The following is a 27,923-nucleotide window of genomic DNA, read 5'->3' on the forward strand; positions in this document are numbered from 1 at the left end:
CTGACATTTCAAGCAAATGGAAAAATAAAGGTAGAGTTTCAACAAATAGAAAAAGTCACTATCTTTACTGATCTTCACTGAAGTAATGACATTAGAGACCAAATGCCGCCATGTTTACCGTGACTGAGTACCAGCATGCCATGTCTGAAAGTGGTAGATAATCGTTTCAGTAGAAGATTATCATTTGCAATTCATTATTAAATTGGTGTCAAGAAAAAAGAACCGAAGGCAAAAAGCAGGAATGATATGTTTTGTCAGTCCATCATGGTCTCAATGTGTTTGCGTCATCATTAGTAGTGAAATTTAACAATGCGCCATTTCAATTCATTAGCTTTCATTTTCTTTCCCTGCTTTCCGCCATTTTCCCTGCTGAGCGTCATCTTTCTTTTTTTTTACCAGTTACTTCCGTTCACTTTACCCTCATTCATTTAATAAGCACCACCACAAGGAGTCATTAAGTAGTGATTTCAATTGGCGAGGGAAATCCATTTAGAGTAGGCACATAGACATATCAATATTGGCGCCAGTGATTCAGTAAGAGCTATTATTGCCATATCGAATTTGTAGTGAGATAATTTATCTGAGTTTCAGGAGCTGGACCACAACTCCAAACACTCCTCTTCCGGCCATACGTCTATAAATGTCTACTTGTGCCACACATCCATTTGTTCTCATTTCTGCGACCCACCCTCCCTCTGCTTTTTCTCTGCTTGTCAACCTCATTCGAAGTCATCAGAGATATGCCAGGCCTGGGAGCTCGATGAGGCCTTCCTCAAACCGCAGCCTCCGGCCTAGCCTGTTGCTTCATAAACAAAAACATTTGCCATCGACATTTAAAGTTGAGGTCCTTGCTACTGCAATATAAATCAAAATTACCTCAGTTGACGGTTTTGTAAAGATTCAGCTGCTGATTAAGAGCACCACAAAGACAGAAATATATACCTTCATTCCCTTTTACAGTACTTGGCAGATATGACAGAGATTATAAAAGAGCATAGAAAGATCAGTGCTGGACATCTAACAGTGTGCTGCCTAAACCAGTATGACCAGAGGCTGAATAAAGCTATTCATTTGGCCCAACTGTCAGCTCTATGCAAGTCTTCAAACCAGAGCTCATCAAATATTAAAAAGGTTTCTATTAGTGGAAACTTCAGACTGCAGAGCAGTGGAGCGCTGTGTCCTGCAAAGCTCACTTCTTTTCCAAGGCAGTGGTGGTTAAGCTAGCAGAGGCATTTTACACAGTGAATTTATTTAATGATTAATGGTCTCACCTGTGGATAAAGCACTTAACAAACTTTCGCATAAAAGGTTTGAAAAACACAATATTGTGCATGCTTCTATCTCTTCCCCTAATATGTCCCCAGCATGTCGGATTTTTCTTTTTTTCTCATGTAGTGCACAGCAGGCTACAATTCACTTTAGGTGACTTCAAAATTGCTGAAAATTACTGAAATACAGGCAGACCTTAGGTGCTCTATTCCCATATCGGAGCAATCTGACATCACACAGACTTCTTTCACCTTTCTTAAATCGTGTATCTGTCCTCAAAGGAGTGTTGCGTATTCCTTATGCGGCGGGTTCTGCTTGTTAACTACACGTTTCTGCTCGTTATCCATGATGAGATCTGTTTGAACTCTGCTTTACAACCACCTATGAAAAATTTGTTTCTACAGATAAAAGCATGGCCATGCCAAGGCTTCACTAGTGTCAGCCATTGTAATCGCTACATGGGGAAAGCATGGGTCAGAATCTAAACTTAAGAAGAAGCCATTGCAGAATTATCAGTTCACTGTGACTGCAATATGAAGTTCACAGGGGAGGATGTCAGGTAAAACAAATTGCTTATTTTAGTTCATATTTTTTACACACACAGACCAGTACCTACATTTGGACTGCCACAGTTCCCTAGAACTGGAGAGGCACAGGGAACAAAGGAGCACAGACGTCTGAAGAAAGCACTTAAAACCTGTGGCTATCCCATCTGGGCCTTCATTAAGTCAAAGAACATCAAGTCAAAGAGATTTATGGAAAAACAACACAACAACATCAAAAAAGAAGAAAAAAGCAGGCATAACAACATTGTCATTCTGCTTGTGGCTAGAGTGTTTGAGTAACTTAAAAGGCTTTTCCCCCAACTGAAGTTCCTGAGACACACGGCTAGAGGATAAAACACTTAAACACAACCTGAGCAATGTTATATATGCAGCCTAATGCGGCAAAGGGTGCACAGAAATATATACAGCGAACACCTGCATCAAAAGGATTGGGGGCACTCTCCTGTGAGCAGCAATGTACACAATTTGGACAGCCATGGTTTGAGAGAGGAGAGGAAAAAAGCCACCCGTGTTAAAATGGAAATACCATCTCTAAACAGGAAATGTGATTTACAACAACGCCTGTCAGCAAATTACGAAACAGTCCTGGCAACGCTCCCCACACACGGTTTTGCCTTCATTCACGCGGTTATTTGTGTGAATTTTGTGCGAACGATAACTCGCTGGTAGCCTTAAATGAATACCTGGAGCTGCACACCAGCTGCAGGCACTGAGGAAGCCTCTAGCATGAGAGGCGAAAGGCAAGGACCAAAAACAAGTCCAGAAATTTTCTCCTTCCCTGGATAAATGAGACAGCCTCTACACGATGTTTCAATCAATAACAATTTGTTTAATGATGCTTACGTGCCTGAAGCCCTCAACTGAGTGACATTAGGAATTGTATTCTTTATTCATTCATTCATTCATTTAGTCACACATGAATAAAAAGCAGTTTACTTCAGAGTGAATCAGAACACATAAAACCTTATACCCACTGATGAACTATGACAAGCTTCCGCAAGCTTCTGCTGCTCTGACAAGGGAACGAGAACCCGTTTGAAGCACTCCACTTACATTATCCACTTCAGGAAAATAGCAGGACGTCAGAAGCAGCAGACTGCACTACGCATAGATAAGAGCTGAAAATGCTTCAACTGCAGCCTGAGTGTTTGTTTTGTTTGGATACAGTGCTGCTGACAACAAACAATGGCAACGGCAGTATTAGTTAGCAGGGTGTGAAATGGCCAAACATCACTTTGACTTAAGGATCCCGAGGGCCGTGCTGCGAAGTAAGTTCTTTGAGCAAGCTGGCTTAACAAAACCTAAAACCCCAGTGAGAGATAATGGGTATCACAAAGGTGGTTATCAACTTTCTCTGTTAACCCAGGCTTTCTGCTTCAGGCTGTGTGCGCGCTCACATAAAAGGGTGCATTTGATTTGTCATTTCTTTTTTCTTCTGTACAGAACTGACCTACTTCGGTCAGAGACATTATCACAGAACAACTGGTGGGGGAAAAAACAACAAAGGGCAACACTGGTACAGAACAAGAGAGCAATGCTGCAGAAAGCTTCGAATCATGTAAATTTAGAATTATTATACTTAGGGCTCTCGGTGATGACGGTTTTTTTTGCTGTTTGGCACATTAGATTTTTGAAACTTTAAACAATTTCCATTTAACATTATAGTACACTCAGCATGTTCATGTCTGTCACTGACCCACAGCCTTATGAAGGAAATGTGGAAACCCCCTAGTTTGTGAAATTAATGTCGCTAATTTAATATTCTTGGTGATGAATGGACCAACTGGTTATCTAATTTAAACTGCAATTCTAGCAGTATAAAACAACGTCAGGAGCACATTAGGCCAAGTATGAAAACATAATTATACATTTTTCCTCTTACTAAACAAATACACACTGCACACAGTTTGTGCTGATGTAACTTTCCTTGTGTAGTGTTTATGAGGTACAGCTAGTTTGCATGTATAAAACTGCACAGAATCTATATTGCACTTAAAGCACCGTGCATTAAAAGAAAGTTAAGTTCAAACAAAGCATCAGAATGGGGGAAAAGGGGATTAAAATGACTGAACATATCATGGCTGCTTGTGCCTGAAAGGTCTACTCTGAGTATTTCACTAAATGCTGATTTAGTGGGACTTTCCTACACAACCATCTCTGGGGTTTACATATGTCCCTCACTTTATGTCCACAGTGTACCCGTGTTCTGGCACAAAGCTCATATCATCTCAGATTAGTTTCTTGAACATGACAATGAGTTCACTGTATTCAGAGTTCAACAGCACACCTTTGGGATGTGGTGGAATGGGAGAGTCACATCATGGATATGCAGTTGATAAATCTTCAGCAACTGTGTGACGCTCTCATATCAGTATAGACCAAAATCTTTGAGGAATGTTTCCAGCACTTTGTTCAAGTCGATCAAAACTGGGCCCAGCCTGGTACCAACAAGGGAGAACTAATAGAATACCACTTAGAGAAATAAGAAGTTCTAGCTGGCTATTTGTGGTCCATTGATGCAGCAGCAGAAGTTAGTGTCACGAAAAATTGCCCTCCCGTAATTGATTTAGCCTTGGTGTGACTCTTTTATCAGTACAGTAAAAGGCACAAAAGTCTTACCTGTCTGTCCAGTTTCTGCTGGCGGAGGTTGGTGCCCTCATCATCTAAAGTGCTTTAAGAAAGAGCAAAGAAAGAGGAGTGATTAGGTTAAACTGCTCTTCAGCTCTTTGTTATATCTGTAATAGAATAATGACATTACTTAAGTCAATTAAATTGTTTCCCTGGAATTTCGAAGAACATTATATACATGAAATCTTAAAGTCTTAGCTTGTTACCTAATAAAACACTATATGTTAATGAAGCTTCTCGCAAATTTCACAAAACAATGACTGTGTTTCTGCCTCGAGGTATTTTGTTTTCACATCATGAGCTATATCATCCTCTCTGCTGTGATTACTTCTTCACAATAAAAATACATAATACAAGTCATTATTCTCTGAAAAGTAAAATCTAATCATTCATGTAAATAATTATTATGCTTTGGGCACCATTTACCAGAGAAGGATACAAAAATAATGCATACATTTTTTGTTATTGAAAACTGCTTTCACTTACAGTCACGTGGAAAAGAAAGCTTTGACAGGACTTAGGAAAAACTAAGTATACTCTGCTAATCAAATACATTTGATTAATTGGTCATCAGCAACTTCAAGCACCTCTTAAAGAAGAGGTTTTAGCAATACTCTGATATTGAGCTTGTTTTGCAGCCACAGGGTCTGGGCACCTTTTCAGTCATTGAGTCAACCACGAATTGCTCTGTATAACAAAAGTCAAATGTGAGGCCATCTGTCCAATAACAAAAGCTTGGCCCAAATTAGGCCATCTAACAGGATAATGCCCCAAAGTACAGAAGTACATCTACAACAGAATGGCTAAAAAAGAAAAGAATCAAGGTGATACAATGTTCCAGTCAAAGTCCAGCCCCCGATTGAAATGCTGTGGTCAGACCTTAAGACAGCCATGCATAAACAAATATATTTAAATGCAAATTAAGTGAAGCTATGATAGAAAGAAGAGTGGGACAGATTCCTCCACAATCATGAGAGAGACTGATAAAGTCAAACACAAAACAATTACTTCAAGTAACCGCTGCCAAAGGTGGCTCTACAAGCTACTAAATCATGCAGTGTACTTAATGTTTCACAGAACTGGAAAGAGTACTGTGAAATCTTTCTTTTTCACAGAACTGTATCTGCTGCAGATACCGAATATGGACACGGCCCAAATGAGAATGTGTAGAGTACATGAAAACAATATTTCAGATACAAAGCATAGTAACAATGCACCCGTCAGCAACACGAGTATAAAGGAGATGGCTCTGCTGAGTTAACAGTGTCATAGCATTTTAGATAAAGATACTTATATCCTCTGGGTGGTTTATCGTGATACACCATGCAGAAGTTAAATAACAGCATACTAAGCACTTAAATCACTTTTCAAAAAGGTTCCATACAATAATAACTGTCAGGGGAGTTATTAGAAAGCTGTCAGATAGTCTCTCAGCGAATACAGCAAAAACATAAACAGAGGTGTCATTTGAATATTGTTCAAAGTGATGTTGATGATGCATTTTGATTTTCCTAGCAATGGACAGAATATAAATGGCAAAAGTCCAATATAATCTCCATAAATTAATTAGCAGTAGCAAAGCTTTAAATGTTTTGTGACGAGGAAGCATAACACAGCTTGAGCGACTGAACGCACATACACACAGCTACTCCGCTCAGTCAACAAAGATTAAGTGCTACTGAAGCAAACAACATTTCTGTGGCTATTTGTTGAATCCATGGCTCAAACTTAAGAACACTTAAGAAACTGTATCCTTGAGTAAATGGAGAGGAACGTCTGCCACAAGAAAAGTAAAAACAGACGAGTTAAGGATGATGGGTTTTAAAGGCTGTTTGGGGCATATTGATGATTTTTCTGCTACATAAATAAAACTGAAACAGAAATTGCTTCAGATCCAGCATTACATGTTTACCAGTTGACCCTTAAAGGTAACATAAGGCAGTCACCGGTACACTGACCACATTGTTCACAGTGGAGACAATCACTGAAACGTCTCTTGCTGCATGTGTCTGCCGTCGATAGCTTCTGGCAATCCAGAAGCTTTGCTGGAAGCTGGACACTAATGGAATCTACTAAATGACTTCAATAAAGTGAAAGGCTTTGTGTTGCCTGTATCACCACAAACTAGATAAAGAAGTCTCCCTATTAGCTACAGTATTTTAGTCACAGTCCAATTAGTAGATGAGCCTTTCACCAGGGTATTGTGTTGGTCTTTTAGAGGATGCTATTATCCCCATGCTCACTGAAATGTTTTATATCTCTCAAAAGCATTCCTGTGTCCTTTGCAACGAATTTGGTATCTGATGCAATGCAAATAGACCCTAAGGACAAAAGGAAGTCGCACAAGCTCACTGCAAGAACACACCACACAATAACCTACACACTCGCCTGACCTCGTCCTGCACCAACGATTCTCTGAGCATGCTTTGCTGAACAGTCAGCTATCCTCAGCAGAGCCGGCGTATACTGTATCTCTGTCTGCACGAACGCCACTGTTCACTTGAGCAATATTTGACGTGACATAATGACATACTGCCATCTGCAAATGCCTAAAGGTCAGCATAGCATGGGCACCCTGGGATATTGTGTCGTTCTAAAGCACAAAATACACGCCTGCATTGTTAATTTTAGATTAAAGAATATGCACGATCACTTTGTCTGCAAATATATAAACCTTTCTACGCCCTGACTCCATAGCCCCGATAAAGATAATTGGAAGAGGATGGACATAAACCTTATTAATATTATATCTACCACCAATACTCCAATAACCACTTACTCATCTTTAAATAACCCACTTCAATCACAATCAAGTGTTTAAAATGAAAAGACTGTTGATAAGATGATAAGAGGACTGAAGCTTCCGATTAGTCTTTGCTAATCAGCCTGATAACATTTCATACTACGAATAGTTGGCAATACACATCATGATTTAGAGCTTAAAGTAATGACTGACCAAAAGTAGAAAAAATAATTGCCAGGTAATAATTACGTTAGGGAAGGCGATGTTTATTTGAACAATGTGTATTACTTTAGTAATCGGAAACAAAACCGATTCAAATGCTATTAACGAGCTAATACACTAAGTGACAGGCTGTTCATATCAAACAGCTGACTTCTCACTTATCATGATTATACTCGACATTTAGGGAGGGGAAAAAAGGAGGAGTGCTTGTAAAAATGTGGAGAGCATTGTTACACAAGTATGAGGAGGTTACGCAATACTGTGGAGATACAGAAGAATGAGGTTACTTGCAAGTCATCACTTTCCTATTCCTCTCCCTTATTGTCAGTAGCAAAAATGATCAATATCAGAAATTTGTTGTGCTGTAAATTAGATTTTAAATGGATGTTTCGTATTGCAGTTTTCCCTGAAGATCAATGTGAAAGGCCCATTATAACAAAGTGGAAGCTTTTGTTAAGAAATCTACTTAACAAGTTTACTTTATATTCTTTACTTTAAAGCTGAACTCTTTTATGAAACTATATTATCTTTGCTTTGACACTTGTTGCACTGTCAGTGTGGTGAACCCTGTTTATGCTACAGTCACGCTAATGGTTGGAAGCCACGGCACAATCAAAACTGTGCGATTAACTTTTGAGTTTGTTGCCTTTGAAATGGTTGCTTCTAAGATGGGGATGAAGTCTGTGACCATTTGCAGTTAGTTTCTTGTCAACGTTCAGGAAAAAATGCAGCTGAATGTGGAACTAAGGCAGGAAGCCAAACTCCACAAGGTGCAAAAATCCTTAACAGAAAACAAGTTGAATCCAAGAAATTCCAAAACATGACCTAAGAGACACAAGAGAGGTTGTACAGACATCCAGACAAAGACCAAGACTATAAATACATATTTTCCTGGATTTGTGACTATAGAAACAAACTTTGTAACTGATCACAAATATCCTTGGTCTGTGAGGTAAACAAGGACCCAGCAGTTTAACCAACAGGATTTATGTTCTGGCTAACACCATTCCTTGGATGCAGCATTGGGCTGGCAGCATTGAGATGCTCTACTTCTCCACAGAAGGCTTAGAGAGGCTGACAGCATAGAATGAATTGAGTAAAATGGAGTACTTAAAGAAAACTCCAAGTTCTCTTATCATAACACTGTTGTGAAACTTACAACCAAAGCCCAGACTTACACAGCACTGCACATCTGTAAAGAAACCTGAAGATAGAAGCTCACTGATGCTCTCTGTTAAATCGAACAATGATCGAGGTTTGTAAATCTTGGAAAAGACTTGAAATTATAACTGCAGCCAAAAGGGGGTCTACGAACTTCTTGGTTAAGGTTCCTAATATTTTTGTAAATGAATACAGCTAGTTTTCATGTCTCGTGTACCCAGAACAGACAGATTAGTGTGCCATCAGCAATGATGTGGTGAAAAACGAGCTCTAGCTGAAAGTGAAGCTGTCAGTATCTGGATCGATATACGTTCCCACGCTCACCTATATTTACAAGCTTTAAAGTAGTGAGTGAAAGGATGAGAATGCAGATACAAGTGGCAGAAATGAGCTGCCGCCATAGAGAGACTGGGCTCAGCCTTAGAGATAGCATGAGGAGCTTGGTCCTTCGGGAGGGCTTCAGAATAGAAGAGCTATTTGACTATTGTATGGGCATATGCCATGGGTCTGGAGGAAGATGCAATGTAACACTTTATATTCAGCCACATATTTTAAAATGTGTCCATTAGTTGTTGTTTTTTTAATCTGATGATTCTTTGAAATTAAGTCCACATGATGTGACAGTGCATTCTTTTTTTTAGATAAAGCTAAAAAAAAACGTTCCTTTTGCGAGGAACGTGAAGTTGCATGTTTTATAATTCAGGTCATAAACTTAGCATTTATACAGCAATTAACTGTAGACTGCCTGTTTATGATTCGACAGCTTTTAATTTAAAGCAACCCGCAATGCTTGTGTCAGTGTTGTAGTCCGTCCATCCCCCTGTTACATAAAGCACTACGTAACTAGAGTAAACAACTACAGATCAAGAAAAGCAAAATGACAACAGATCCAATTATGAATGTATTTGTGACAATTTGTGTTCTACAAACAAAGTTATAATTTGACAGATGCCAGATTTCTCGGTAACATTGTTAAACATTGTTTCTCATAGCCGGCCAACAGCACTTAAATTCTGTTTGACCTTTCCTTTCATTTGTGCTCTTGTAAAACGTTTTTCTCCAAGACAGCGACAGGATGATTTTTTAATCACACATTTTTAACACTGTGCAAATTTGAGGCAAATTTTAGACAGGCATCAGGACTTCATACGTACTGCTGGAGAAGATCAAACCCCACTCAAGTTAACTTGTTACTCCTGCTGTGCTTCCTTTTCCTCTGCTCTCCAATACTCTCCAATACCAATAATTTATTAAAGTAAATAAAATAGTAGCTCCTACTAACAAAGCTACGGGATTCATTCAGCACCAGTGATTAGCTGGTTCTACTTTTTATTTATTTTCTTTACCACAAGAGCTTTTAATCACTGACCACAGGCTCACTGATTGTTCCTTCAGCTCTTGGACAGGCATCTAAGAGACCTCTAACAAACATCCACGGCCCCTAATTCAAGGGCAATCGGAGATTTCCTGCAGCACAGCTTGAGAGAATGAGCTAAAGTAGAAGAGTAGAAGAGAAGAGGATAATAATAATGGATACTTTATTGATCCCCATGGGGAAATTACTTGTTTTTCTCTGCATTTGACCCATTCACTCAGTGAAGCAGTGGGCAGCCCACTAAGCAGGCGCCCGGGGAGCAGTGTGTAGGGACGGTACCTTGCTCAGGGGTACCTCAGGGTAGCCGTTAAGTGGATTCGAACCGCCGACCTTCCGATCATGGGGCGACCACTTTACCTACTGAGCTATCCCTGCCCCGGATGAAGGATAGAGAGAAAAATGTGCTTCTGATGTTTGATGAATCAAAGCTCAGATTTGGCGTTCCACTCTTGTGATTGAAATCGCTTTGTGTTATAAACATAAAAACATACTTCTTCTGTCACTTTATTCAAGCTTCCTTTTAATCTCTCCCAACCTGGAGACCCTGTAGCAGGAGCAAGTTCAGTTTGTCATAGAAATGACCCTGCAGCATTTTTCAAAGTATGACTACGACTATCATTACATGGTTATAAAGTTTGTTTCTGTTGAAAGGTTACACAAAATCAGCGTCTTTCTGATTGACATTTTTGATCAAGAAGAAGTAAAGTTTTGCTGGAGCTTTCGATTACACTCTGGCCTTGTGATAACAGTCAATACTGTGTTTCAAAATTCCTCGAAATGTCTCTAATGGCTTTAATAATACTAAAAAGGGAAAGAAAAAATCTGTTGTTGCTCTGTGACTACACTGAATCTGTTTGCATTTTTTGAGTGTGCAACACCCTCAACGTCTGGACGACCACTTTCCATTGCAAGGCAATTGTGCACATCCCCTGGTGGGAAACAACCTCTCTCTAAACATGTCTGACACAAACTGGCTGCAATCACTCTCAGACAGATTTGAAGGTTTGTAAATAACTGGCTTCCCATTTATAAGCACAGATTGCAAACATGTTGCAATTGATCTGAGTCAGTTTGCAAATCTATGAGGTTCTGCCCAGACTCTGAATGCAAGTAGTTCATGTGAATTTCTGTGTATGTAAAAGGTTACAGTTTAGTGCTTTTTAGGTCATTTCACTTTTCACAATAGATAGATAGATGGCTGCAATTGGCCGCAGACCTGGATCCCACCCATCTTCGAATCGTCATTCATTGCACACGGTCCCAATAATTTGGTTCTTGTCGAGGTCTGCACCACTATTTTCCCTACTGTGACAGTAACATTACCCACATTCTGACTAAATATCGCACTTTTTTCATTTTTAATTGTAAATTTTTAAAATGTCCAGTTTTCCTGACACACAACTAATGATGAGGCACGTATATTTGCATAATTTGGTTGATCTCTTCTTCAGTAGAAATTATTTTTTAGTTACAACATTTAAAAGCACATGCAATCCTGTATTTCAGTTTAAATCTTTCGTCTCGTTTTTTCCCTAACCAATCTCTCAGATTGCTTACCAGAAACTTCAACGAAATTCTTTCCATCACCCACTATGACTGGCTGCATGAAGGTACAATAGAGTAATTGGGCATAAACTAATGTTCCTTTATGAGCATTGTTGATGAACCTTTTTACCTTTTTACACGCTTCATTCATGTGTCAGAATCATGTCAGTGGAGTCTTGAATGTGGACCATGTAAAATCATTCAATAAACTGATAGCGCTGTGCCACCGACTCTAGTTTGATGACAAATGCCCACACAGATGCAATAAAAAAGTATTTACCTCCCACACGCTGTCAGACATACAGACAAACAAAGCACTCCGTGTCTATTGATCAAGTGTGAATAGGGATCAGACTGAAAGATAATGGCATGAACACGTGCTTTTGTAGTGCAGGTCAAACATCTCATTATTATGTGGAGAGCCTGGTCATTCTTTAACACACCTCTGTAGTGCATACTGACCAGGTAAAGCACTGACATCCGGGCCTATCCATTGCAATAAATCACCTCTACAAAACCTATAAAATATCATTTAAAACTAAGGTGCAAAAAAAGCACCTCAGCAATTTTTGAAAGGAAATGAAAAGCTTATCCCTGAATACTTGCATGCAAGTTTGCAAAGTCTTTGTTGCCATATAAATTCAGTATTTTTATTGTGGTTTTTAAACTGACAGACTGGCTGCTGGACTGATTCAATACTAAGGTGGAAAAAGGCACCTTAGCTCTATCTGATGAATAAAGAAAACCTAGATTCATCAGAATTAATTGCGTCTGAAATCAAATGTATGCTATTTACATATTTATGCTGTAAAGTACTGTTGCTAACATTGTGGAAGTAGTGCCGAAATCATCTGTCGAGCCCGACCAATACAGGATTTTTGAGACAAATATCAATACAGATATCTGGTGATTTCCAAAATCAAACATTCTGATATATCGGGACAATATTCTTTTCTTTCAGATGCACAAAACATAAACAGATTTCTCTAACATTTGTCATTTGTAGTTATTTATTTACTCCTTTAGGCTCTGCTCGGATCAGCTGTAGCAAACGGGCAAGTTGCAGAGTGCACTCTGGTGAACAGACAATGCAATGTAAGCGCTCATTACATGTTTGAAGGGTCTTTCTTCTTCTTTTCATTTATTAACCATTAAACATGTCAATACTGATAGAGTGGCAAGATAATATCGGCTGCCAATAAATCAGCTGGGTTCAAATCATCTGTACCAACATACCATGGTACACTGCCCAGGATTCTGATTTTCGTTGAAACAATAGCTTGCCTATTTTCAGTCTTTTTTTTAAAAAAATAAATAAACTGAATGACGCCTTAGCTGCTGTTGAATGTAGGACTGGATGGAGAACAGAATAGAAGTTATGAGACCCTCATATTTTTAAAATAGTTTTGCATGCATCATCAGGTTTAAAATATGTGACAGTAATTGGCTGATGAATCTGCAGTGTGCAACACTACAGGCAATCCATTATGGAGACACAAAAGCAAGATTATTTTTGTCATTTGCATGGTGAAATGCATGAAATTCTGGAAAATTAATCTCATGAGCGTTGTGCAGATGTAGATTGACCTTGCAGGTGGGAATGTAAATAATAAAGCTTTTAAGTACTTTTGTGGTATAGGACACCATGTCTTGCTCTACTAAATTGATTATTTCTGAAAAGGTCACGTAAAAAAAATAGAATCGGACCATTAACAGATTTTTGACAACATAATTTCTTCATACCCACATTAGAGGAAAAAAACTACAACCCTGATTTGATGAATAATTCATACACAGAGAAGAACAAATTAAGCATCACCAATTCTATGTGGATGTTTGAGCAACATGTTTCCTTGATTTACTTGCTTTCTGTGCGCTCTATACCTCGAACTAACAGATCTACAGAGTGCTGCTGTATCCAACCCTCCCTGCAAAGAGGCCCATGTATTTTTAATGTCAGCTTCATGAGATGAAATCAAAATTCTGCTCACTGGCATGACCTCTTTCAAATAGTATATACAAGTACTGTTACTGCTACGGATACTTTTACTGGTTAATATCTAGTTAGTATTTAATATTGCTGCCTAGCATTCGTTAACAGCTTTTCTGGTCAAGTGATAAGGAGGCCATGGAGAGATAGTTGTAATTTGCGCTGCTAGCTATTTAAGTCTGTGCATTCACTGCATTTCATTAAATGCTTTTGTTTCAACTTTGCCATAGTAGGAGGAATCTTATTCAAAATAAAACCCACAGAGGTTGCTTCCTGCTGTTGTCCTGATGCAGTCTCATTCTGAAATTTGCGGATTGCCACCGTAACTTATAGCAACCATAAGCCAATGGTCTCAAAGCAAGCAAGGGAAACCATGGCAATGGGCATTCAATTAGAGGAAGGAGCCACCAGCTTTCGTACTACACTTGAAATGCTTATGTTTTATAACAGGAGATTTAGAGCTACAAAACGGCATGACTGCCACCAGCATGGCTCAGTGAAGCTCATACTGGCACATGCAGTAAGAAAGGAGACATAAAACATGCACATTTACACGTGAAGAACTTTCTCAGTGATTAAAAAAGTGGACATTAATAAATGTACAAATGTGAACGTGGCTCTATCTTTGATATGCACAGCAATCAAACTGGATCCAAACTGATCAGAGACAGCACTGAATCACATTATGGACAGTTGTGAAACAATATGAGATCATCAGAGGTTGATGCAGTTGACATTTTGGGATTGTTTTTTTTTGTTTGTTTGTTTTTCAACAACTCGCCACCTAAACTAAAAATAAAAAAATAAAAAAAACCCTGCACAAAAAAAGAAAAAAAAAACACATTACTGTATGCTTTTCTGTCATCATACCGGCTCGATGTTACTGTTAATCAGTCTGATCTCTGAACACCCGCTCAAATAATCACACATGCTTCAAAAGATGAACACTGTGCCCCCTCTGTGTGTTCTCAGGAATGTGGTACAGTACCTGTAGGGAATCCAGTCGGAGGAGTGCTTGGAGCTCATTCTGTATTTATGACTGTGCTGTCTAACTGCAAGGCTAACGGCCTGCAACAGCACCAGTGGAAGAGGCTATGGGGTCTGAGGACAGCGATCACAGCCAGCGAGCCCACACCGCCTGTTCATCCTCTGCACACAGCTCTATATTCCCAGCCTGCCTGTGTGCTTTTTGTACGTCCTCTAGTTGTGGGGCAGCAGATGACTAACAATCCAGTCAGACAGCCGCACTCTTCAGTCATGCACAGTGAACACATGAAATAGCCGTTTTCTTCTCTCTTCCATGTGTATGCTTCCAGTCAATGCCTCTCCTCTTCTCTTCTCCCATCCGCTGCCTCTGCTCCTTCTCTGCGCTGGCTCTCTTCCCTCGCACTTACTCTGTAGGCTCTATCTAAATCTCCCTCTGTTTCTTTCCCTTTAAATCCCCCCTCCCCTCCTTATTCTCGGTCCAAATCTCGATCTCTGCCTCTTTGCCCAATCTATCGCTCATTATTGCTCGTGCAACATCACCTACGCTCGCAGTGAGTGCAAAGTCAAAGGTGCAAAAAGTAAGAAAGGTTATAGAGAATCCCTTTTGTCTTGCATCTTTGATGTTCCTTTAGCGCTATTTTTGTGCAGTGCCACCCCCTCGTTCTAATGCAGCCCTACACATACTGTCTCTCTCGCTCTCTCTTTACGCAGACTCCCTGTATCTTTCTTGCACACTATCTGTGTTGTATGAGGCATGATAAGCAGGCATTCAGATTTTTTTTTTTCTGGCCCATAATTTATTTATTCTTTCAGAGTAAGAGGCATTAGCATATGACTGTGCAGACTAGTGTTAACAGCCTTTAATTCAACACTCTCTACGGGCAGACAAAGGCACCCTGTGATAGTGCCACAGCTCTGAACCTCTCTCACACACATCTGCTTCCGCCCTCCGTCTGCAGCCCCTCACTGTCAGCACACAAACACACATCACTGACTGTGCTCCCAGGGTTATTCAGGAGTCCATCGATAGACAGTTAAACCAAGTGGCTTCCTTGTTTCGAACCTGGTGCAGGAGTGAGTTTAGTATGAAAACGCAGAAATCTTCTTTTTAGACGCCATGTGGAAAATGACCTGCAGCTATCCTGAAAATTATTTTTTGGGGGGGAGAAAATCTATTTCCAGTGGGTACAAATGAAACCATTTTGCCTTCTGACTCCCTCCTAAATAGCCAGGAAGTGGGACGCACACAAACTTATGGCTGATGCAGGGCTCAGATCTTTGTTACATGCTCAAGCTCCAGTTCACTATTGTGCAAAGTGTTACTCAAAGACAGACAAAGAGCGCAGCTACTTTTAAAGGCTTTCAAGCATCGTCCCTCAATTATTCATTGCAAGTCTAAAAACAAACACCACACCGAATACTGGTAGGGAAAAAAAGCCAGCTGAGAAATAAGATGCGTTAAAAATAATCTTGACAGAATTTGGCTCCTTGAAAAATAAAAATGAATGACTTGGATTTAATATTCTTCAAACACAACACCCTGCTTGTTATTACAACATGAATTCTGCTTATGATTTCTCACTCTTTGTGTTTCTACATGTAAAGAAAAATTAGTTAGTGGGGTGACAGAAATCAGCATGTGTATTAACAGCATGCCCTTATATAACTAAAACTGACAGAAAGTCTGAAATACAACCGGTCAGTCAAATAAATGAATAAATACATATTTGATCCTCTTGTACAGCCAATAGCATTAAAGCACACTGCGGCTGCTTTACTGAAAGCACAATAAAAAGATTGATTATATTCTGTAACGGTATGGCCTTTCCAAAATGTCATGTTGCAAAGGTGGTTCACCTTGCCTGTTGTTTATGTTTCAGTAAACTAATTTTTTTTATATCAGCTTTCAGAAAATTCCACACATATCAATCCCTTATGTAGTCGTTTCCAACAGCGTCAGAAACCACAAACAATGTTTGAATAAATGGTAGACAAAACGTTTGTGTATGTTTTTTATGAAGGCCGAGAATATAAAGGAGAATTCTGGTTTCCTGTTGAACATGGAAGCTTGTTATTTGGCCCTGGAAAAGGAGTGACATGTTGCTATATCAAACCACCAGGTGAAACGTTGACTGTTTGAATAATATTGAATTGGGCAGTAAGGCTGCTGCTGTTTCTTCTGCAAATTACACAATCATCATTCAAAGGTCTTTTTCTTTTAAAGAGAAAAGAACGAGTAGTAGTAGTAGTTTTTCCTCACAGCCCACAAGACGCTGGGTTTTGAGTTTTGCAATTCATTTGAAAATACAATTATTGTAATTGCATTGGTCCCCGGTTGCTCCCAGTTTCCTCTCTGCCTTCTCCTCTCCTCTTTTTCTTTCTTCTTCCTTCTCTCTTTCCATAACAGGTAGCTCAAGAAAGAAAGAAAATATCCAAGAATGCCAGCCTGCATTATCTTCCTGGTAACAGTATCTTGGTGGAAAGACAACACAGTAATGGAACAGCTCTGTCTGAGCCCACGAGCAAGGCACTGACTCACATACACCTCGGGTCCAAGAACGACAGCACAAGAGATTTATAATGTATGGCAAACCGGCATTGCATTGTAAGCCTTGGTAAGGAGGTAAATGTCAAAGACAGTCAATAAACTGAACTGTTAATTCACTCTGTGGTTAATGGTGTGCTCTCTGCAAGTCAGCTGGTGTGATAAAAGTGGAAGTAAATAAAACAAGTAACCCCACTAAGGAACAGGTGTAAGCACAGGACTGTGATAAATATTTGATGCTGAGAGGAAGACTTTGAAGTCTGGCGCTGGTCCTGAGAGGCCTGACTTTCCTAGTGACTACAGCAAACAGTCTTTCTTTCTTTCTTTCTTTCCTTCTTCCATCCATTCTTCCATCATGTTCCTCATCTTTTCCCCCTGGCTTTACAACCATTACCGCATTAAAAACCAAATGATAAGATCCTCTTTTTAAATTAAATTTTTTAAGTCCAGAATTTGTGCAGAGTTCTTCCCAGAGGCATTTTTCTGTTGGTAACAGGAGGCCAGACAGTATCAGTAATTATAATAATGGTCCTGGCATAGAAGGCACACTGATGTGAAAATGGATCTCTGGCCTGTATCTGCTTGCCTTCGTCAGACTGGCTGAAGCACAGCTGCGGAGTGCACAGCCTTAATAATATAGTAGCCTGATCATCAGCCGTGCAGGTCATAAGTTAACTGATGAGTGACAGAAACAATCAACCAAAAAGCACAGTGCTCAAATGCAACAGTTCCATGAACCACTGAATGCAGTGAAGACATCGCCGCTAACGTGCAAGAGAATCGGGCTGTTTTCAGCACTTTTGAGATTTAAGTCATTGCGCTGGCGCCAAAGTACACAACCATAGCAGTTGCATTCCTATCCTCCCAAAAATACAAAGTGGTTAGTGCACTGTACAACTTCCAAAGTTGGAAATTTATGAGTTTATTTGGGAAGAATGTGTAGAATGTACAGCATAGGTGATAGTTAATTGCCAACAGTGGACAAGTATTTTGACAAATTTATGCTTTTAAAGTTTCACTGTGCAAATCATGTCTCCAAGGTGTTGCACAACAGCATGTTACAGAGGTCACGCCTGGTTTCCATTATTTATAAACTGACGTGGTTTTGTCCAGCTTTAGAGGCGATCCATTCAGGAGTGGTTCATAACCTTATCACAAAAATCTAGCCCAGGACCTGTTTGATGCACCATTAAAAACAAAAAAAAAAATGCTGTGCTGTGCAGCGTTTGTAGCCCTCCAGATTGTGACTAGAGAAAGCTATATTTTCCAGCAGCTTTTCGAGACTTTCATGACGTAGTCAGCCTTGAATCGAGGGCTCCGAAGGAGGTAATTAGGCCTCAGCTAAGGAGTGAGTCACTGAGTGGATCCACATTATGTCATCACACAAGGGAGCTGCCACATTTTTGAGAGCCAAGGGATTGTGTAGCCAATATGTTGGTGTAAACTTAAAAAAAACCCTGTATGCATCAGGATTAAGAGCTTTAATTATGCAAGATAAAACAGTAGAGTAACAAGCCTTCCATGGATGGTGCAACATCTTGTGAGTAAGTACAACTTGATGTTGCAGAGAAAGAAAGGGCTGCGGAAGCTCAGCCATGCTTGACTGTCAACCATTCTTTGTCAAGAGCTTCTGAATAATAGGACAATGCTGCATTTACACATGAAGGCATGACTGGCATAAGAAAAACAGCTCTACAACAAACTGATTTCTATTAGTGCATATAATAGAAAATCGCTCTAACAAAAGATTGCAAGAAAGCAAGCAGACAACCTTTTGTTCCCTCTTATCACTCATGGAAGAGGGCGGATAGCATAATCAAGCTACTTCCATGTACTTGAGAAAAAATCTCAGTCATAATCAGATAACATTTGATTGTTCAATTTTACAATAAACCCAGTAAAAAAGCGCTGGATAATTCCTGTGGAACACACTGTCGGAAAAGCTGACTACACGCGTTAACTAACTGAGAGAAAACTCCCACTTTGAGTGCAAGAGGCCGAGCGAGGCCTGATACGAATCAGCAGCAGTCTGACGCTTAGCTGCAATTCGCTGGATGATATAATTATTTATAGATGGATGTAGATGGAGACTCCTCAGGTTTTTCTTTTTTTTACTCCTACAGATATTCAAAGAAATCGAGAGCGACAGCAAGCGGCTAAAAACCAAAAAAGCTTGCCTCTGAAGGTTGCTGTGAGGCATTTTGTCTAAACAGTGGCATCTTTCTTTTAAGGGGTGTTGTAAATCTTTGAGGGAGAGAGGGGGAGAGAGAAACAGAGACTATGTGTGTGTTTGTGAGTGTGACTGAAAAGTAAATCTCACGGCTTCAGAAACACAGTGAGAAACTGTGTGTAAGCTTACACATGAAAAGAATAAAAAGTGAATGGGCACAACTGCTTGCGCCCAGCAGTGACTGAATCTAATATGCACCTTCAATTGATTCCCCAAAAGCAATAGAAGGGGAACAATGCAGTGTTTTTTTACTCGTAGATGTAAATGTAGGGGAATCTAAATTCACAATTTCATAATTTGGTTACATTTATAATAGCAACATTTTTAGTATTGGTTCTTCTGCGTCTTTAGAACTAGGGAAGTGTAAAACTGGGTACACACCGGGGAATCAGCATGTGGGACACACACACACACACACACACACACAAACATACATAGTTCTTGTATCAACATAAGTCCTTCTATCTCATTGTTCAGTGGCCATCAGAGGGCATGCATAAAACATGATTTGGATTAGAAAATGTCATGCTGGATGAAACAGTGTCCCAGTGTCCCAGTGAGGGAACCAGATGGACTGCTTCAATACACTAAAGTTTTTTTCCATCCTCCAAACCACAGAAAAGCTTTATTTGTGCACTCGTAAACTGTAAATACATGCACACGTGCACATTGTGGATGCAAATGGACATTTTAGAAAGAAAGAAAAAGAAGTCCTAAATAGTAGCTTAATCTATTATGTACTAAAAGATGTCTGTCTGACTAAGCATGGGTGGAAGCTGCAAATTTGCATCAGTTAGATGCCCCGTCTACTGTGCTTTTATGGAGCGAGGTTTACCAGCATCACCGCTGTGAAAGAAACCAACAAGAAAAATGTAACAAAAATGTTTTTTAAAAGCTTTAAGCTCCAAAGCAAAACAGACAGGCATTTGAGATGTTTGCTAAAGATCACACAAACACTGCCTTAATAAACCCCAGACATCAAACAAATCCCTCACACTATATGTCTCCAGCTTTGCTAAACTGTGTTGTATCCAAGGGATACAGACAGAGATGCACAGCTTATAAGAGGCACGAAACCCAGTGTGGACAGATGAGTTATTTCCTACATTTTTCCTCTGTGTGATTTTCCAGCTCTTACACTTTCAGTGCAGTCATTGAATTTTTCCCAAGCTGAGAAAAGCGTACTCCCAGGTATGACTTTGCTGTGATTTTTCCTGTCTGAGGTTGAAGCCCTGCCCTTGGTTCAAACAGTGTGATAGGAATTACATCCCACACACAGACATTGATGTGCGCACATACCTCACACCCTGCTGACAGAAAGACAGCAGAGAGGCAGAGATGTTAAATGAGAGTGTCATTTTGTCAGGTGCTATACAGTGTGTGAGTCCTGTATCTATCTTTAGCGGATTAAATGTATGTGACTCACCGTTTCTAAGCGATTTTTTGCTCGCACTTCTCTGTCTTCTTTAGGTTTTATCTTTCACTCACAAATTAGTTTTTGCAGTGCCATCACTTCTAATTCAGACCCACCCCCACCCCCACTCCCCAGTAATTAAATACAGCAATTTACTGCAGATAAAAGCAGGAAATGGTGAGCTACATGATGCTGCAAATCAAATAAAAAAGCAACTGTAGCTTTAAATGGCAGTGCTTTTTTTGTCTTCTGCCCTTTGTTCTGCTCCTCATAAGCAACACGTGAACAAACAGTCAGCTGATTCACATTGAATTCGTGTTCAAACTGAAATGCCTTCCCATGGAAACTAAGGCTGACTGTGTCACTGTGACTCCTGGCAGTCCTTATGAATGATTTTAATCTGTGTATGTAAACCAAAAACTGGAGGGACTACTGTGAACACATCACATCCTAACAGCCTCTTTATGAGGAGGCATAAGATGCTCTTGTTCTCTATTTGTCACACTGCCTCCTGTGACACACACACACACACACACACCTCCACTGGTTCATTCCTGTGACCATGGCAACAGCTGAGACTAATTACCACTTAAAAGCTCACTGCTAGGCTATTTAACCACAATATCTACGTCAGGAAAAGACACACACGCACAAACTCAAATACAAATGCATTACCACCTCGCTAGTTGCCATAGCTATGATTAATTAAAATCTGGCTGAGCCTGCAGTGCACATTACTGAGATGCTGCAGTCAGTGGCAGGGTTTATTTTTCTTGGCCAACAGGGGGACTCGCCAAACTCAGACAGGAGGGTGTAGTGATGAATCGTGGACACATGGAGGTGCTGCAGAATAGCACAACTTTTTGAATTGCAGTTCCTGAAGAATCTGCAAATTTCCATATGGTTTTGACCAGCATCACATAAATTAAAATAATTAATATACCCATTAGAAAAGTATTAGGGTGTCTTTAGAGTGCTGGAAAAGTGAAAATGTAATATCAACTATAGTCTGGAGTTGTGGAAAATTGTGGAAATGCAATAAAAGTCAGTGACATTAAATTTCAATCTAGGATTTCTATTTTATGAAGGTCATAAAAGTAAAAACAAAACAAAGGTCTTTCTCAACAGCATTTCAGTGGTATCGGTCGTTGATAATGCAACTCACCATATCAATTTTGGGTCTTTCCATTCATATATCTTCATTCATCTGCTGTAATTACTCAATTTTCCCTACTCTTTACCATTTACAGCAGTTATTACCACGCAGGGGTACAAGTACAGGAGTGCAAGTGAAGTAAGTGTGGGTACTAATAACTTGACTTACCTGATATATGCAAATTACAGCTTTTCAGAATTAGATTAATCTACACAAGTTAAAACAGACAATAGGAATGCACTAGGGATTAAGATACAAACATAAATATGAGATTAAAATGAGCAGCAATTGCTAGCTTATGGACAGTAAGTTGGGATTTCTTGTTACATAATTAACAACTGTTAGGTCTAGTAACTAAAGTAGTGAAAATGCTATTCAAGAAATAATCAACCTTAAAGTTAAGCATTAACAGTTAAAGCTGCTTACAGTGATTGTTGAATGTTTAGGTACTGTAAACATATTCATTAAGAGAAAATGATGAGCTGACATCTGAAAAATATTAGATATGGTAAACAGCTAAAAGTAGCAAAAAGAAGTGTGGGTATGTTATGTGAAAAAAGGTTTGGAACTATATTGGTTTACGTGAAAAAAAATTGTTTTTTAATTAGCTGTAATTACACAAAAAAAGATGTGCTGGAGACCGAGCAGTATGAAATGCTGACTGGTCTTGTTTTATCTAACCTAATCACGTCAGTGGACCCAACATTTTTACATCCCTTAATCATTACAGAACAAAAATCATTCTGTACTTTGGACTTCAGCTAATCAGTACAGTGAGAATCTCATTAAACATTAAAAACATCATCACACATTAAAAACCGGAGTGAAAAAAACAAATCACTTGGTCTACGCAACATTCTGTGCTTCCAAGCAAGTTTCCATCTGTGTGTGTCAGGCACACAGTTAAAGACAGCTTAATAAACAAAGTGAACAAAGCAGGGTTAATAGAAATAAATAAATATATATATATACATATTTTTAAAAAAGAATATAGTTTTCAGTCCACTCATTTCCACTTATCCAATTCAGCATCATGGGGGGCCGGAGCCTATCCCACCTGGCATACGTGGGGTACACCCTGAACAGATTGCCAGTCTTTCACAGGGCGACCACAGAGAGACAGACAACCTTTCACACTCGCATTCACGCCTATGGGCAATTTAGAATCACCAGTTAACCTAACCCCACTAGCTGAATGACTTTGGACTGTGGGAGAAAGCTGGACTACCCTGAACTCAGCTGGCACACATTATATAAGGACTGAACTCACTTCCAGTTCAGTCTTTTCATTCCCACATGGGGTGGCAGCTGAGGTGAGTTTGAGTTGGTCTTCTGAGTTAATCAGAAGACCAATAATTGCTATAAACAACTATATGTTGATGATGATGAAAGGACAGATCGAGATAAGACTGCGCGCTCACACTCGGTCTGCTCATGGATGAGGGTTGCATAATTACACAGTACCATGCCACCCATGTATGGACCTTTGTGGGCTTCAACCCATTCACCAGGAGCTCAGGATCACCCTGGAATTGCTATTACCAAGTGTTTGACCATGATTACCAGGGGCTGCCAGGGCTGCTGCCATCCCCTTGATGTCATTTTGAATTTTTCTGACTCCACTAATGATGCTAATTTCTGGGTTCTTATCTTTACTGTTTTTAAATTGGCTCTTAAACCTTCATTGCAATAAAACAGTGGAGAGAAGACAGAAACACTAGGAGAAACTAAACGGCCTCAGGGTGGAGTCAAACCTGGACCTTATGCCACATGGGTTGTCCACTCAACCCAGTGATAAGTTATACTGGCTCTGAAAAGCCCTATGGCATGTTCAAGATACCTCAGAACTCTGGTGTTAGAACTCGAGTTAGCACATATCAGAAAAAGAACATTTGGCTCTTAGTAGAGCCATTCAAATATCAATAGCAATACTTTATAAAACCTTTTTTGTGCTTCGTCATGGATATAGACTATTCAGTGCCTTACATATCACTTATTTAGTGAATCAAAAATACACAACAGTGGCAGTACAGATTTAAAACTTTACAGTACTGTTTATTTTCAGTGCTGCCATCTTGGATTGCTAACTCGGTATGTTGATGTGGTCCAACTTTCTGAGTTCTCATTTATTTATGAATACATTACTATTTATCATATACTGGATCAACTGAATAAAGTCATCATAGTTCACCTCCCTTTCTGACTAGTTGTCCTTTGAAAACATTTGGTTGCAGCAGCATTTGGGTGGTGCTTCTGTGCACACAGCCACTGTGTGTTTGAAATCACCATATTAAGGACAACTGTCCCTTTTGAAGTCATACTGATCAAGGAGTATAAAAGCTGTGGGGTCAAGCATTAAAACAGTGAAATTTAACTTACAGGAATTATTTTCACATATATGACGTCGTTTTTTTATAAACTTGGAAAGAGATTAAATGAGAATATACACAGTATATGTATATGACAGTACGTATGGATATGGCCTTAAAACATGATTTATGATTACACTGCTGTTACACAAACACACAAGCTTGTTGCTCAAAAACTTCATATTTTACGCCATGGTTTTTTTTCCATAGCAACCAGCTCCAGGGCATATCCCACACACATTCACCAGTGGTGCAGAGCTATGGAAGTGAGGAAGCATAAATGAATAAAGAGACCAGCTAGAGAAAGCAGAATTACCATATTTTATCTTTTTGGGCCTTTTAAACCAATTTGCAGGAAAAACTGCAAAGAATACAGTTCAAATGCAAACGAGAAAAAAAAGGTGAAATCCACAGTGCAAATGTATCTTTCCAGATTTTTCTTTTCTTCCCCTCATGTAATCACTGTTCAGAGACTCCACAGTATTAGACGTCTCTTTTAGTGTTCTGCTGTAGTGTATGTATGTATCAACTTCCAGATCTGATCTATACTGAGAAAATGTACTATAACTACAAAAACAAACACGTATGTTTATGTAATACTTTCAGCATCACATTCATATCATAACATGTAAATGCAAATGATAAAACCCATTTTAAAACCACGTATTTAAAAAAAAAATGAATAAATGAATGAAAATAAAAAATGCTGCACCGGGGTGGAAAAACTGTTCTGCAATGCCAACTGTTCTGTAGTTAAAGGCAGTAAAGTTCACCAACTACACAGCTACAACTACCTTTATTTTCTAAACACTATAGCAGGCTTTGATTTTATCCACAGTGCCTCGTGCAGCTGGGTGAAAAAAAGCCAATTTACTTGCAAGATCAATATTATTGGGGGGGGCCCTAAAATGATGAAAATAACCTCACTGAGCAGAGGTGAATTACCGCTGCAACAAATTTCTACTGGGGCGATCTGGCATAACTGGGCAAAGCCTTCCCAGCTGGCAGCAGAAACAAGTAGCCCCTTTCAGGCAGCTGCTGATATCACATTGTTACCACTCCACAGTCTAAAGTCAATGGCTGGACAGAATCGTTTTGAAATTGTATCATAGCTGTTGCTGGCTGAAGAAGTGTGGTATTGTGTAAATGTTAAGTGTCCTCTATAATACTGCATGACAAGTGCAGTTGTGTTCATTCCCTTGCAGTTTGCAAAAGTAAAAGCAAACGCTATTGAAACAGTATGAGAAGAGGGGAAAAAGCCAGCAAACATCCAAATGCAAAAAGGTCACGTTTGTATAATTATGTGTTCAGAGTGGTTTTTAACACCAACATTTTTCACCTAAACACCCTTATCCCTTTCACAATGCATTGTGAATGCAGTTTTTTTTGTTGTTGTGTTTTTTGCAAATACAAAATGTGTGTCCTCCTTGGCACAATCTCCAAGACAATAGCATTCTGCAATTTTTTTCTTCTTCGTAGCAACCACCTTTTCACGCCCGGGGCACAGCTGGACTGTCATGCTGCTTCACATTCCTGCTCCAAAGCACACCTGCTGCTGAAAGGGTAATTCAACACAAATCCACTTTGATGTAAAGAAGTACCAGTAACGTCTCCTGTTATAATAAGACAGGAGGCATCAAAGTGAGGAGGCTACAAACAGACTGGTGCCACTTAACAGTGATTATGATTTATGAAAGGAAAGAATGCCGTTCATTTCAAGAATGTGATGCTGACAAAGCAAAAAATAACAACAACCTCGATTTACATCAGCAGATTTAAAAATGAAGAACTTACTCATACGTGCATTAATTCCCTTTGACAATAAAAGTTCACATATTTAAAGGGTTTTTTGTACAAAAGAAATATGATCATAATAATAACATAAAAGATAATTATGAAATGTGTTTAGATGCTTCTAAAGGTTCTTTGTTTTACATTAGGAACCTTAAAATTAGAGACAAATCCATTCAAAATCAGATGCTGCTTTAGAGTGTATGTCAAACTAAAGACCTGCAGGCCAAATCTAGCCCATTAGAACATCTGAATCTGACCTGTAACTCTTCATATTCTACATTTTGGCAGGAGTAGTTGTAGTAGGCTGTAGTCACACTTGAAACAGCAAAACAGAAGGGCGCACCAACACTGAACCTTCACACTAACAAGCCAGCACAAAACAGAACAGTTGATGCCAGAGGCAGCCAATTTCAAGAGAGATGTGAAGCTGAGGTAGTTCTTCACTGAGTGTAAGAGTCGTCTTGCCACAAGACACTCTCTGTTTTCAAGGAATATATTTCATTGTCGTCATTTTGACATGTGAATCCACCAGAGGAGATGTGGAGCAATGAAGAGGGAAAAGAGCCTTCGGAAAGTTGCTGAAATTAAAAGTCGCACACAGCCACAACAAATTTGCTTCTTCAATCAAAATTTCAACCAGATGGAGCCTTAAAGGAGAAACTGCAACTAGTATATGCAGTCTATGTAGGGCGTGCATTTTATGTAATGTAAACATTCCTATAAGCTGTATATGAATAAGACATTTGGCCTAAAGGCTGGGAACCAATCTAATATTTAAACATTAAATATAAAAATGATCAATTTCTTTTTACATTAAACATTACAGAGAAAATAATGAAACCTTGTCAAACATTCAGCAGACTCTCGTTCTTTTTCGATTGGCTTCTTAAACACTTCAGAGCAAAGATTATCATCAAGCAGCAGTGGGGGAGGTTTAAGATGTTATATCCATAGCTTATAGTGTTTTCTAGACACACACACACAGACTGTGGTAGGACAGCATAGCGGGCAGTAAATAGAAGCGAATAAAAACATTTCTGATAGCATCACATCTTTGTGAGCATTTCATAAATCTCCATCAAGAGCTATATTTAACTGCACATCACAAAATGTCACAGTCAGACCATAACTAATCTATAAGATCCAATAAAAATGTATCTGTTTGCTCTGCAGATTATCAATAGTCTTGACCTAAATAATTCTCATGCAGGTGAGAGATAAGCAGGAGGTATAGCTGGTTTAACCCTTGGAGAGTGTTTCAAGGGTTACTTTGGTTTTTATTTATCGAGTTTTGGTTCCAGTTTTGATTTTTATTTATATAGTTTCATGTTATTTTTTGTTTTTTCCTTACTGTAAATACCTGCCTTTCGTGTTTAGTTGTTTAGTGCTTTTCTGACATCTTGTTTAGTATCTACAGCATAGATACGTCATAACTGCAGACCTTTCTGAAATGCTACACAGTAATTTTTAGCATAAACCGAGCTGGTAAATATGTTTACCCAAGGGGCCATGTAAGAAACTGGGACTGTCTTTGGCAGCTCAAAGAGAGAAACTCTGAGTGTTGACCACTTGCTTTAGTCTTTTAATTATTTCCTGCTTTGTATTTTTTCAAAGCTTTACTTTCTGCCAGGTAGCTCTCAGGCAAGAAACTAATGCCGCTGTGTTGCTTTCTTCAATGCTTCTGGTTGTATTTTAATGAAAAATGTTTAACTTCTAGTTTTTCAATTTTGGGTGTGTGCTCTAGAGCTGTTTGAACAATTCACCATCCACTCAGTCATCTTTCTGCATGTTTATATTGTATAACTGACCACATTTCCAATCAGATTAGCACCTCTTTGGGAATTACACAAGTTCCAGTAATTGCCAGATTGTCTCTGCCTCACATTAGGGCAATGTTTAAAGCTCCTAGCCTTGAAGCATCATCACCAG

At 39.3% G+C, this 27,923-nt stretch overlaps 1 protein-coding gene across 1 annotated transcript in view; it reads right to left on the reverse strand.

Moving 5' to 3' along the window:
- Positions 1-14,747, reverse strand: part of tub (TUB bipartite transcription factor) — a 37,061-nt gene extending 22,314 nt beyond the window's left edge. The window contains exons 1-2 of the mRNA XM_085402460.1: positions 14,488-14,747; positions 4,455-4,506 (exon numbers count right to left, since the gene is read on the reverse strand). Coding sequence (XP_085258586.1) covers positions 4,455-4,506; positions 14,488-14,525 — 90 coding nt within the window. The 5' untranslated portion in view covers positions 14,526-14,747. The remainder of the gene's footprint in view (positions 1-4,454; positions 4,507-14,487) is intronic.
- Between the last annotated feature and the right edge of the window lie 13,176 nt (positions 14,748-27,923).

This window comes from Rhamphochromis longiceps, linkage group LG1 (genome assembly GCF_057381845.1).
Source record: "Rhamphochromis longiceps isolate RC_006_pf linkage group LG1, R_longiceps_female_GT1.1, whole genome shotgun sequence".
In the NCBI taxonomy this organism is placed as follows: Eukaryota; Metazoa; Chordata; class Actinopteri; order Cichliformes; family Cichlidae; genus Rhamphochromis; species Rhamphochromis longiceps.